This window comes from Dromiciops gliroides, chromosome 5, assembly GCF_019393635.1.
Source record: "Dromiciops gliroides isolate mDroGli1 chromosome 5, mDroGli1.pri, whole genome shotgun sequence".
Taxonomy (NCBI): domain Eukaryota; kingdom Metazoa; phylum Chordata; class Mammalia; order Microbiotheria; family Microbiotheriidae; genus Dromiciops; species Dromiciops gliroides.
The window spans coordinates 196,428,105-196,442,176 of record NC_057865.1 but is presented as its reverse complement, the minus strand read 5'-3'; the positions used below and the strand labels follow the sequence as shown (position 1 = coordinate 196,442,176).

Sequence of the window (14,072 nt, the reverse complement as noted above, 5' to 3'; positions counted from 1 at the left end):
CCTCCCCTTTTTCATCATAGGTCTGATTACTCAAGGGTAACAATCTACATGCAAAAACTAGCTAATTGGAACACAGTATTCCTACCCCTCTTCCTTGTATGGTCATAACTCAGAAGTGGACCTTATATTTCCTTATATGGACACAACTCCAGAGCAGACCTTATTGAGACCAGGGCTCCTTGAACCATGTGATTTTGTTACCTGAAGGGGAGGAGGGGATCTGAGACCTTTGGCCTACAAACAGGTCAGGAGGAGTATGGTCATTGAGAGGAGACAACTACCCATTTTCTCACAGTATCATACTCTATCAAATATGTGTTTTTAGTAATTAATTGCTATCGCTATACATACAAGTTTGGGTAAGCATATATTAATTTATTAATATTATAGTGGTAAAGAATTGGCCACAATCCTCCCTAACTTTTCATGGTCTTAGGTCTAGTGGTAGAGAAAACAGGGAGAAAGTTTCAGCATGCCAGTTAGCCAAGCAGGAAAAAAAAACCCCTCCAAAACCCATGCTATATCCCAGAAAGACACCAAGGATACCCAAAAGAGACAGCTAGACTGAGACCATATAGTCTCAGAGAACCAAGAGAAGCCCCAGAAGCCCTAGAAGACTTCTCAAGGTGTCTTCCAAGGGTTTTTGTCCTCTTTTGATCAAAGCTAAGTGGTTAGTATCATTCAGTTCCATTGCTTGACATGATTTGAAGGTGATCTGCATTAAAATGAACTCTAAGGATGACATCTGGGAAAAGAATGCAAAAGACCCTCACTCAAGTTGCTCAAGACAAAGCCCATTATCTAGGTGTCATTTAATCCCATCAGCCCTTCGGGATCTATACAAAAGAATCTATGTCCATTCCTTTTGTTCACTAATTTTTGTCCCTGTGGAGATTAGGGATGGGGTGGGGTGGGGGGCAATGAAGGTTAAGTGACTTGCCAAGGGTCACACAGCTAGTAAGTGTCAAGTGTCTGAGACTGGATTTGAACTCAGGTCCTCCTGAATCCAGGGCTGGTGCTTTATCCACTGTACCACCTAGCTGCCCCCGACTTGAGATTTGATGAAATTTCTTAGGGAGACTGGCTTTCTGGACTGGATAGAGGGTAAAAGGACAGAGAAAGTGATCTATGGGTCCTCCCCAAGAAATACATTGTCTTCTATTCTTTTTTTTGGGGGGGGGCAGGGCAATGAGAGTTAAGTGACTTGCCCAGGGTCACACAACTAGTGAGTGTCAAGTGTCTGAGGCTGGATTTGAACTCAGGTCCTCCTGAATCCAAGGTCAGTGCTTTATCCACAGTGCTGTGTCACCTAGCTGCCCCCAAGAAATAGGTTATTAATAATTATTTTCTCATAAATATAACTATAGTCACTTAATAATAACCCACTTCATTCCTTGACCTATCAAGTGTTCTCTAGGAGTAAATAAAAGGAAATACACTATGATCAATATCCTAATCCTTTTACTCTTAAGTAGGCCAGAGTTGATTTTTGTTGTTGTTCTAAGGTTGATTACCACTCCTAATCCATTTGACTAAGGCCTTATTATTATTATTATTATTATTTTACTTTTCCTCTAAAGGGAAAAGTTTGGGAAGGGGTTTTGGCTGGAGAAATATTATTTCTTAATATTTTCAGCTGAACAAAAAAGGGTTTTTTACATGCTTCCACAGGTGCAATCAGTTTCCCATCACTTGGAGGTCCTTAGGCACAGCGGCGGATGACCATTTGCTTGGATTTGTGGAAGGAATTCTTGCTGAGATATATGTTGAACTACATCAAAGGTGTATTTCAACACAGTTTCTGTGATTCACAATCCTAGAAATGATTGTCCTGGGAGCAAGTTTCTTCATAAGTCCTACCCACAAACAACACTGGATTGGAAAGCAGAAGACCTGAATTTGAATTCAAGCCCAGCTAGTAGCCATTTGACCTTTAGCCAAGTCAATTAATTCCTCTTGGTCTCAGTTTCCTCATCTGTACCATAAAGATAAGAATAACTACACCATCTGCCTCCTGGATAGTTGTCAAGGTAACGGTGCAAAAGTACATCGTAACCTAAAGCTATTTAAATCAGACCTGTTATTATTATTCTAATGCTATTAATATTTCGTGATGTTGGATTTATCCCCGGTTACCTCCTTTTCCCAATTCAGCCCTAGTGGCTGCTGACAACTCTCTTTGCAGGCAGTTGTGGGTAAGGCCCAGCTCATCCTCATCACATGATTTCTGTTTTTCTTTCTTTCAGGAGTGAGGCCTTGCAACGCTAGCGATTCTAGGAGGAGGGTAGGGAAAGAGCTGGAAGCAAGATTTGGAAGAGTCCACTTAGAGGGAAATTCTACTCCAGCACCATCGCTTCTCCTGGCCAGGATTACATTTTTTCCCCCATTCTCTATCCTTCTAAACCCCTGAGTCACCTTGTTTATGTTGTTGCTCAGCCCATCACTTTGCAGCTTTAACAGAAACAAAAACAATGCAGGCCACGGAGGTGCGGGGGGGCAGGATTCCCAGGTAATCCGAAAGGACCCTTAGAGGAAAGGCTGACAGAGCGTCGGAATATTATTGTATTTGCTCTAAACATTGCAGGTTTTCCTCCCCCAGCCCTTTCACATCCCCCACCACAGCCAACAAACCCCAACGTGCTAAGAAGGGGTGGACTTTAATCTTTGGTAATTGTTCCTGGATTCAACCAAAAAAATCCCCCCCGACGAAGTGGAGGGGGAGAACACATTTTGTATCTTGCCTCAAGAAATTCAATAGCGAATAAAAACAAATGGGGTGTAAAACCATGCGATGTTTTCATTTAATAGATTTTGTACTAGCGTATTAAAAAAAAAAAGGGAAGCGAATATCGTGAGCTGATTTGAACAATATTTTCGTTGGTCCCCGGTTTGGAGACAGGACCGGGACGGTCTAGAACATTGTGGGGGAGGGAAGGGCGGGGCTTTGTGACGTCACAATACCAGCCTTGCTACTGTGTTGCTTGTGTGTTCCCGGCTCTTCCCAGAACCCTGCAGGATTACCCCACCCCCACGCCGGCTCTCTCCTCACCTCCCAGCCTGGGCCACCCGGGGCCTCAGTTCTGAGCGCTCTCAGCGGTCTGGTGGGGCAGAGTGAGCAGGGCAGCGGTGTTTGGCAACGCCAAAGCTCTTCGTATCTCTTACTGGACTCCGACCGGGGGAAACCAGATTCAGAGAATCCATCCACTCCGCCAGAGCCAGGCCCCTAGGGGAGATCGGAGACGCTGCGGAGCATCATGAAATTCCAATACAAGGAGGATCATCCTTTCGAGTACCGGAAAAAAGAAGGGGAGAAAATTCGGAAGAAATACCCTGACAGAGTCCCTGTGAGTGGCTTGGGGGCCTGGAAGAGGGTGGGAGGAAGAGAACAGGGAGGGGGAGGGGATGGAGACGCGGACAGACCCAAGGATCAGGAAAGGTTCCCTGGAAGACATTTAGTCTGCAGTTCCCTAATAATGTTCCCTGGGAATCCATACTGAAGACGTCCCTCGCCCCACTTTTAGTAGCAGGGGCCCTTTTAGACTGAGCATCAGCCGTGTTGGAGAATGTGTTGTTGTGACCCTGAGGAATGGGGGCAATGCACCATCACTGTCATGATGAGTGCGTGTTCGGAGATGAAGCCCCGTGACTCAGGAGTGCGCCAGGTGCGTTTGTGTAGGTGTTGCTTGTGTTCATGATGCGGCGCTCTTGGGTGAGAATGGGTAGGATGGGGTCTTTTCTTGACTGCGTGTACGAATCCAGGGAGAAAGCTGTTAAACAGGGTAGCCACTATGGCGATGGCTCTGCGGGTTTGCGCTGTTTGTTTACGTGGTTTATTCAGCTCGGGTTCTGTCCAAAGGCTTCTAGACCTTTTGTCCTTGGAATTAATTGGGTGGGGGAAGACAGACACAGGCTCCTTCCTCTCTCATCCCTTGGATAGGGAAACAGGTTAAAAAAGAACCACAAGACCGAATTGGTTTGGCAAACAAGGGCATATTATATTATCTGCGCAGCAACCAGTTTGCTTCATCATCCTTGGCTTCAAAATTCATGCCTGTGAGGGAGAGAACCTTTTCCTGGTGACTTATTGCTTCTCACCAGACTCTGTGGCTTGTCAAAGAAAAAAGCAGGAATTGGGCAGGGGTGTTGGGGGTGGGGGTCTCCTTTCAGATCTGATTTCTTGCTTTTTTTCTGCCCCTTCCGCCCGGCTGCGCCCCCTCCCCCCATACTTGTCTGCTGGGCCTCAGTGAAAGTGAGGCCGTTTGGATTTGGGTAAAAACAGGTTCATGTGGAGGTCGTGTGGGGTGGGGTAGAGGGAGCATAGACCGCAGAGATTGGGAGATGTGGGTACAAGGACTAGGGCTATGGAGAGGGAACAAAAAAGATCAATGACTTTACCCTACTCCCTGCAGAGTGATAGAGGAGGGTATTGATTGACATTACTGATGGAAAATTTAGAAGTCAGTTAACCCAGGAGGGAGATCTGGAGGTAAAGATAATGGGGATATGAGGCAGCATTTATTTTCATAGCCTTTGTGTCCCTGCTCTTAAAGGCTGAGACTGACATTTCCTGAGCTTGGAAAACAAGGCTTGGAAACAAGGTAGGCCATCTCGCCACATCTGGATCCAGTTACAGAATGTCAGTCACCCTCTCTTTTTTTTTTCTTTTTGCAGGGCAATGGGGGTTAAGTGACTTGCCCAGGGTCCCACATATAGTAAGTGTTAAGTGTCTGAGGCCAGATTTGAAGTCAGGTCCTCCTGAATCCAGGGCCATTGCTTTATCCACTGGGCCACCTAGCTGCCCCCAGTCAGTCACCCTCTCAAAGAAGGGGACTAGGGAGGTCCCCTTTTCTAGTCACCTCCCACATCTCCCAGTGGACATACTGATTAGTATTTGGTTAAAGAGAAAAGATGACTGAGTAAACACTCTCTTCTTGACCTCTTTGAAGTGTGTGACATTGTTGGCTACCCTACCCTTTTCTGGTATTTTTTGATATTAGTTTTGGGTTGTTTTGTTTTGATTTTGGTTCTCCTGATCATTGTCTATAGCGCACCCCCTAACTTCTGTACATTCTCACTTATGCTACTGGATACAAAGGCAATTGATAAAACCCCTGCCCTCAAGGATCTTACAAATCCAGCTTCAGACACTTGGCTGTGTGACCCTGGGCAAGGCATTTAACCCTGTTTGCCTCAGTTTCCTCATCTGTAAAATGAGCCAGAGAAGGAAATGGCAAACCCCTCCAGGATCTTTGCCAAGAAAACCCCAAAGGCGGTCATGAAAAGTCAGACACAACTGAAAAAATGACTGAACAGCATAAAAATGACTTTTTCCTGATCTCTAGTTCTTGATCACAAACTGCCTATTTGATGTTTCAAACTGGTTATATACCATAGACATCCCAAACTAACAATGTCCAAAATGCCTTCTTCCTTTGCCTTCCAAACCTACGGGTTTCTTTCTGGAGTTTTCCTACTGGAGTAGTTTGCCATTTCTTTCTCCAGCTCATTTTACAGATGAGGAAACTGAGGCAAGTAGGGTTCAGTGATTTGCCATGGGTCACATAACTAGTAAGTATCTGAAGCCATATTTGAACTCGGGAAGATGAGTCTTCCTAACTCCAGGTTTAACCCTCTATCCACTACACCACCTAGTTGCCCTTTTTAGTCAACCCAGATTTATAACCTTGAATCTTGCCATTTCCCTCACCTCTCATATCCATTCTAGTGTTCTCTTGCTTTATTCTCCTTCCACCAATGCCTTTTTCATCTGTCACCTCTCCACCCTACTTGATGACAGTATCAAATCTTGCCTGGACTATTGAAAATAGCCTTGAAATTGTTTTCCTTACCTTTCGTCTCTCTGCCCCATACTAGAGTCCAAGATTGTTCTAAAGATTTGATCATGTCATTTCAGTCACTCTAATGGTTCTAATGGTAATTAACTCTCCGATCATATATACTTTAAACAACTTGGCCCCAGTCTACCTTTCTAACCACCTTATACATTACCCCCTAGAGTCTAGTGAAACCTTGGCTCCTTACAAATCCTTATATACAACTCCATTCCTCACCTTTTGCCTTGTTTATATATATGGTGGCCCCCAGAATGGGCACATTACCTCTTAGCATCCTTAGTCTTCAAGATCTGGCATAAGGACCTCATTTTAAAAGAGACTTTTTCCTGATTCTCCCCCCACACCCCAACCCCTACCCCATCTGTTAGTGCCCTTAGCCTCCTGTTCATTATCTTGTATCTGTTCTTCATAAACCTATGTAGATGTTGGTTCTCCCAATAAAATGTGTAAGCTCTTTGAGGCCAGGAACTTTTGTTTTTGTATTCCCAGTATTGAACACAATGCGCTGGCACTTACTTAGTAGGTCCTAAATACATACTAAATACATACAGTGAATTGATTTGATCGTTTTGACCCCAGAGTACTGATAACTTAGTTCCCTCTGACTTAAAGCTGATATAGTAGAGTACTCAACTGTGAGTGTTATGAGTGAGTCACCTAACAAATGTTGAACTTTATAGTTTCCTCATCTCTCCAAAAGAAAGGGTTGGACTGGGTGAGTTCTAAGGTCTTTTCTAAGCTTTAAACTTAAGAAACCTCATTTTACAGATGAGAAAACTGAGGCTCGGAAGGGTTAAGTGACTTGCTCATGGTCACAGGTAATTGTAGAGCACGGACCCCAATTCAGTGAATTTTCTATGGTAACAAGTTGCCTACCTTCCTGTTAGTCCTATAATTTGGAGCAGACTCTCTCCAAAGACTTGCTCATTGGTAAAAATCAAATTTATCGGTTACTTGATTTGTTAGGATCTATAATTTCTTCAGTTTGGGGACATTGCTCTCTTATGTCTGACAGTAGCTAAGCTTTGTCCAAAACAGTTATAGCACTGTGTATATTGTGCTTACTATTATATGCTAAATGCTTTACAAATATTATCTCAATTAATCCTCCCAACTACCCCTGGAGAGGTAGATGCTAATTATTACCCTCATTTTATAGTGCAAGACACTTGAGGTAGGAATTCAGCTAGGTGTCTGAGGCTTGATTTTTAACTCCGGTATGCCAAACTCCAGACCCAGTGCCCTGTCCATTGTACCACAAACATTTCAAGAAAGCCAGACCTAAATATTAATATATTCACATTTATAGAGCACTTTAATAAGGTTTACAAAGCATTCTCCTAACAAGGGGCAGCTAAATAGCACAGCGGATACGGTGCTGGGCCACTCTAGCTAAGTCACATAACTGTTTGCCTCAGTTCTTTATAAAATGAACCTGGAGAAGGAAATGCGCAAGGATATGCCAAGAAAACCCCAGATAGGGTCAGGAAGAGTTGGACACAACTGAACAACAAAATTTATACTTTAGCCACTCCATGGGACCTTTTATTATCTTATCTGGGTCTATTTTCCACCTGTCTTCCCAGTAGGATTCCTGACATCTGTGTTTTAGCCTGGAACACCAACCAAAACCCCCTAAATTCCCTCCCCCCAGAACCATCCAGGTAGAATAAGAATCTGGGAGAGAGAGATCGCATGGGTCTTTCAACACAAGATTTTGGGTTTCCAACCTATTCTTTCCCTCTAGCCATTTTTATGGTCTCCAGCCTGCCTCCCCCTGCCAGCCCTCTAGTTTGCCCATTCTTTTCATTCCTCCACCAAGCTGTCTCCTGAGTATCACAGTGAAGACTGTCTTGTACTGGGGTGTGCTCATTGTCATTCTTTGTAACTGCCGAATAATTACAATTATCCAGTTCTTGATTTGAATGGCTTTGAAAGTTCTTTCCAGAAATTTAGCCCACCTCATCCTCTAGTTTCTAGCACCAATGTGATATCCAAGATATATATCTTATATCTATATACGTATATGTATATATACATATACATATTTAAATCTGACCCCTTGCATTCTTGTTCACTGATTTTTAAGCCGCTGACCCTCTTTCCAGAGGACTGCCTTGATTTTCCCCCTTCCCTCATGTATTTCATATATATGCTCCCTCCCCCTAGTAGGACATGAGCTCCTTTCGAGTGCCAAATAGACTCCTTTTTGTATCATAAATTCTTGATTAATTTCTCCCACTTATTTTCACACTTTTGCAGCTTTTTCTGTTTTTTCCCCTTTTTCTAAAGCCACAAAATCTTTGGGCTCTACTGGTTTTCTTTTCCCCTTACCTGTGCTTTTCTCCATAACATTTACATACAGCTCATTTACCTGTAGAGCACAGGGTACTGGCATTTAGGGAAATGGGAGAATGAAAATCTAAATTGTTAAATGAGGACTGTTCTCTATTCAATTTGCAGTGCTATAGAAACTTTCATCTAAGGTCGTTTGATTATGCCATTTGTTAGTAGAGGGTTGGTTTTTTGTTTTGTTTTTTTAATGTGGGAAGCTAGGTTGAGGGGCTTAGACATTAAGGAAAACCAAAGAAAGGCTTTTGTATTTTTATAATGTAATAGAGAATCACCATTTCATGTTCTCTCCTACTCTTAAAATATATACAGAAATGCTCCTTGTATTTGATGTCTGTTCAGAATAAAAATGAAATTAAAATAAATGAGGGCTGATTTGTTTGGGCTTGACTAATGGGGATTAGTTTTGAATTACTATTTTCCTTTTTAAAAAAAATTCTTACAATAGATGGGGGAGGCAAGGAAGGTCTTTTTCATTCAGAAATGAAAATGATGTAAATGCAGAAAATCTATTTAATTTTAATTTTATAAAGGCTCATTTAAATCTCTCCTTATATCTCCAATAACAGGTAATTGTGGAGAAGGCACCTAAAGCCAGAGTCCCTGACCTGGACAAAAGGAAGTACCTGGTGCCCTCTGACCTTACAGGTGAGTCCACATCCCCTCACTTTATTGTGCAAAAGATGATCTGCTTTTCCTGGTAAAGAGATTGTGTGGGAGTGCAAAGCTGGAGGAGATACATTGGATTCCCTAGACTCAATTTGAAACAAGTCACAAAACATTTGTCCCTAAATCCCATCTCCAAACCTACTTGGTGACTAAAATTTTAAAATTTTTAACTTTTTTTGGTCTCAGAATCCCCTCCAACTGACTAGAAATTCTTAATTATTTTTAAGAATCAACCTTGGCTGCAACATTGTGTTGTATATGGCAGTTATGTAAAAACCACCAATGGAATTCAATTTTATGTCCCATTAAGTGGTCTGGGATGGCCACCATATACAAGTCGGTGAATTTCCTCTATTTGTCCCCAGGGTTAATTGTAGGTTTGACTATGAGGCCTCGATTTCCAGTGTCCTCTTATTAAAGGTTCGTTTCCCAACCGCCATGGATGGGCTCTGGACATAGATAATGATTATACCTGAGAGTATTGTTGTCTTAAAGATTAAGATTAGATTAATTACAGGGAACCATCATCTGGATTCATATGTTAGAGCAGCTACAAAGATCAGAATAACATCCACAAGACAAGTCAGTTTCAAGACCTTTGGGGGGGGATACTTTAAAAAATTTTCTCTTTGAAGCTTGAGGATTTTTACTAATGGACAACTAACTGATCAGCTATAGCAATGTACTTCAGGTTTAACATTGTGTAGGTGGAAGAGGTGACTGGGAAAGGCTCAAATGTTACAGGACATTTGGGAGATCCAGGAAGCAACAGGGGGCAAGAGCCCTGACAGCACTTCAGAGACAAGGATAAGAGATTTGCCCCACTGCACAGATGTTGTCTATAAGTTAGATGCTGCTGTGTCTGTGGCTTCTTAGCCTTCTGTCTGTTCTCTACATGCCCATCTGAAACTTCTCCCTTGTCTCTCCCTTCAGTTGGCCAGTTCTACTTTTTAATTCGGAAGCGGATCCACCTTCGGCCAGAAGACGCCCTATTCTTCTTTGTCAACAACACTATCCCTCCTACTAGTGCTACCATGGGCCAACTTTATGAGGTAATGATGCCAATCCAAAGAATACCTTGTCATCTGTGGAGCTTCACATCCTGTTATCTGAGTATCTCATAGAAAGTGTGGTGAGGGTGGATGGGGCTTCCCCTCATTTTAGTGTGTAATGGTCAGTGCTCAAGTCTACTCAAAGAGCATTTACACTAGGGGTCAGGAGACATGGGTTCTAGTTTCAGCTTTTCCAATGATCTGGATGGAGTGGATGACATCTACGGTTTACATAGTGCTTTAAAGGTTTGCAAATCCTTTCTCATTTGTGACCTTAGGCAAGTAACTTAACACCACCGCCCTCCCCCTTCCATTTCTTCATCTATAAACTGAAAGCTTTAGATGGATGATGCCCATTCCAGATTTCAAATTCCATGGTCTTCTCCCATTCCTGCCCTAATCTTTTCTGGAATTGCTACTAAGGCATAATTAGAAAATTCTGAAACATGTATTTTGCATTTTTTGTTTCAGTCAGGTTTGGATGGCAACAAACCAATAAATGACTGAACATAGTACAGATAGCTTCATCTTTAAAGTCTTTGAATTTTTGTTTTGTTTTGGTTTTGGTTTTTTGTGAGGCAATGGGGGTTAAGTGACTTGCCCCCAGGGTCACACAGCTACTAAGTGTCAAGTGTCTGAGTCTGGATTTGAACTCAGGTCCTCCTGAATCCAGGGCCAGTGGTTTATCCATATCCACTGAGCCACCTAGCTGCCCCTATAGTTTGTGAATTTTATAGTTAAAATTTTTAATTTAAATTTTTACTTAGATCTTTTGTTTTTATATTACCTTATTTTATGAAAATATCTTTTTCCGATTTCCTACCCAGGAAAACATCCCTTGTAACCAAAAAATATAAGAAGGAAAAAAGCAAGTCAAATAAAACTAATCAGTACAGCAGCAGTATATAAAATTTTCCATAACCTTTTGCTTGTGCAAGAGGGAAGGTGCATTTTCTCAAATTGATGCAGTTTTATCAGTTTGTACTGCTTGTAGACTTTTAATACATTTGAATCATTGGCTTTTCCAAAACCAACCAGCCCAGAGAAGATAAATCCTTCTGTTCACAAAACTGGTTGAGACACTTAAGGGAAATTTACCTGTCCAACTCTTAGAGAGGTAATATAATCACTCACAATCCAATGAATGGATTATCAAAGAGAAAAAATGAAGATTTGTGTGTTGAAGGGAAAATTTGCCAAGAACAATTTTAACTATTTAGCATTCTAAATCCACATGTTGATAACTTTAAAAATAAGACTCAGCTTACATAGTCTCCCCCACACCCTGGTATTCTGGGACATCTCAAATTAAATTAACATAGGAGGAAAAGTTTATAATACATTCAAATTCAGTTTGAGATGAACATTCCAGAATAATCCCCTCATTTTCAGGTAGATCTTCTCAATTCTTTGACTGCTCTCTTTCAATACTCTTATCAATACCCCGCCCTTCCCTTAAGTAGATCACCTACCAGACTCTGGCTGTGTGGAGAGCAATGTTTCTTAACTGGATCAAAAGCACTTTTGTGCTAAATACTGGTTCTTACCCTTAATGCAGTTTCCCTGAGGAAGGTCTTTTGTTCTTGACCTCTACCTACTTTCCTAAGAAGACAAATCTAGAAAGGAGTTTTAGACTAGAGAAATATTGATTCCTTATTTCTAGTGAAAGGTGGTTTTGAAAATATTCCCCAGGATGTACAAGCAAAATGGATGAATTGATTCATTCAGTCTTGGTTAATATAGCTGAGTAGATTGAGAAAAAGATACAACAATTTTGAAAATATGGTATGCCACAGGTATCACCTGACCCTGCTCCATACCTTGCTAATATCTCAGTTGTGTCTTCATTAATCCCTCTGGATCTTTTGGGAGTTTATGACAGAATTCTCACTAGTTAGAAGAGGCCTCCGAAATCATCTAGTACAACCCCCTCATTTTACAGATGAGGAAACTGCAGCACAGAAAAGTCATATGACTTGCCTAAAGTCACATGGTTGAGGGAAGATTCGGGACTACTCATCATTCCTCTCTTTCACCCTAGGACAACCATGAGGAAGACTATTTTCTCTATGTGGCCTACAGTGATGAAAGCGTCTACGGGAAGTGAGTGGCAGGGGCCAAACAGACGGGAGCAGCTGGACTTGGGGGGGTGGGGGAAAGGGTGTGTGTGGGGATTTGGGGGTGGGCAGAGAGGAGGCTGAAGCCTGAGACAACTGGAATCGCTATACCACACACCATACACACACAAACACCATCATTTGTTTACCTTCTCACTTGATATCTTTTGCTACTTTCCTGGCCCAGGAAGAAGGCATTGCAGGACAGAGCTGCTGGATTGGCTGGGGGAAGTGTTCGACATGTATGATTGGGAATGGAGATGGGATCATCCCTCCTTCCTGCCCTCTTCCCACCCTGAGAAATTAGCCTTTGTTGTGCTAGATGGAAGGGTTGGGCAGTTGTTTTCAGATAGTCTCTGTCCAGGGAGGACTTCCCAGTTTTCTTACCCTGACCTGAGGAGTGGGAAACTCAGTTTTTGATACATTGGTAGGTGGGGTGTGTGTGGGAGAGACAGAAGAAAAGGCTCTGACTGTACCCCCAGTATTTGACCAAACTTGTTTTTAATCATCTCTCCTTGGCGACATCTCTTCCATACTCCTACTGTGGGCTTTATTCTCCCCAAATATCCCTAGGTATCCATCTCAGAGGGGAATATGGCCCTAGCGTTATAACCACTATTGCCTGGCTTTTGGGGCTTTTATCTCCAGACTTCAGACAAGTAGAGAAAGACGTGGAGTGTGGAGGATAAGGGGAGAGTTTGCCCCTTTGTCTTCTATGGAGGTTGTTGGGCCAGGAGCTTGCATCTGTCCCATTTGGTGTTTCCTTCTTGTCTTTCTAAAATGAGGGCCCAGGCCTTGGGACCAAAGAGGAGACTTGTTTTGTCATTAAGGACCCTAAAAAATTACTCCTTTCTTTTCACCCTCCATTCTATTGTCTGATGAAACCTCCCAGTGGTGGTGAAATCACTAAGAATGTGGTTCTTGAGTTCTGTGGACTTTGGAAAGGAAGATAGGCAAGATTGATATAAAATCACTAAACTGAATTTATCGAGAATCCTTGTCCCAGCCTCTCTCTGGGTCTCTTTTAGTACAGAACAAGAAGCCCTATCTGCCCATGACTTACATAACCTTCAAACATTCCCGACTATAGGTGGGAGTCTTCTCTATCATTCCTAAACCCCACCTTTCTGGACACAGGGGAAGGGGAGGAGGGGGGGATTAACTCCCTCCTAGCATTCTTGCTCCCATGCACTTATAAATGGTGGATAATTTCAACTCCCTTGTTCTGTATTCATTCATCAAAGCTGCTGGTTAGAAAGTTCTGGGTCCTGATTGATTTTGTGACTTTTGATTATTGTTTTCTCTTCTGGGGAAGGTGGGGGGAGGGGGGAAGGGAAAGATGTGTCGAGCTCAGCCATTTAGTTCCATCTTGTTGCTTTGTTGGAAACCTGGTCCCCTGTGATGGGGAGACACCTCTCTTTGTCAGTTGTTGTACTAGCTGCAGGTTCCTGTGTAAATGATGCTCTTGCTGTCAGGGCAAGGAAATAAAATAATTGCACACTTTAAGATCAACCACAGACTCAGTAACTGTGTCTTTCTTTAGTGTGTTTGTGTTTGGTGATTGATTGGTCAGTTGTCGAGATTCTTAATTCCTTCAAGCATGGATGAGTATGTGCCTGTGTGGATGGATGTTAAATGTATGTATATGTTCACAAACACTCCTGTGCAGGAAAGGCTGCCACTGAAGCTTAAGTGGACACCTCAGAGACAACACGGGGACTGGTTCTATAAGATAGCTCTTAGTCAGCAACTACCTGTACATACCTGGCACTTGATCACTAAGTATCCTAAGAAGGGCTGCCCTTTTCCAACCTCCCCCCCCTTAGTCACACAGCAACCCATACCAGCTAAATAACACAAATGAAGAGGTATAGTGCAGGGGTCTAACTCATGGACATTGTTTATCTCTTCCTGAACCTTAGAGCTCAACTCCAGTTTATTCACCATAGATAACCAGTAGGCTATATATATATATATAAAATGCCCTCACTAAAGTCCCATACTGATGCCTCTTCATGGTAGGAATT

At 42.5% G+C, this 14,072-nt stretch overlaps 1 protein-coding gene across 2 annotated transcripts; it reads left to right on the top strand.

Annotated features, from left to right (window-relative positions):
• Nucleotides 1-2,945: 2,945 nt before the first annotated feature.
• On the top strand, nucleotides 2,946-13,557 carry GABARAPL1 (GABA type A receptor associated protein like 1). Of its 2 annotated transcripts, none has more exons than XM_043966612.1 (5): nucleotides 2,946-3,344; nucleotides 8,777-8,855; nucleotides 9,810-9,928; nucleotides 11,970-12,031; nucleotides 12,233-13,557. In XM_043966612.1, the coding sequence occupies exons 1-5, from the start codon at nucleotides 3,255-3,257 to the stop codon at nucleotides 12,291-12,293; spliced, it is 411 nt and encodes a 136-aa protein (XP_043822547.1). In that variant the 5' UTR covers nucleotides 2,946-3,254; the 3' UTR covers nucleotides 12,294-13,557. The 2 variants fall into 2 exon arrangements, with proteins under 2 accessions (XP_043822547.1, XP_043822546.1); XM_043966611.1 differs by lacking the exon at nucleotides 2,946-3,344 and adding an exon at nucleotides 3,424-3,662.
• Nucleotides 13,558-14,072: the final 515 nt, after the last annotated feature.

Bases quoted from the DNA above. Each gene is read 5' to 3' on its own strand.
- GABARAPL1 (XM_043966611.1), top strand. From the start codon at position 3,564: ATGTGTTGTTGTGACCCTGAGGAATGGGGGCAATGCACCATCACTGTC. The intron at 3,663-8,776 runs GTGCGTTTGTGT...CTCCAATAACAG, and splicing joins GTGACTCAGGAGTGCGCCAG to GTAATTGTGGAGAAGGCACC. The intron at 9,929-11,969 runs GTAATGATGCCA...CTTTCACCCTAG, and splicing joins CCATGGGCCAACTTTATGAG to GACAACCATGAGGAAGACTA.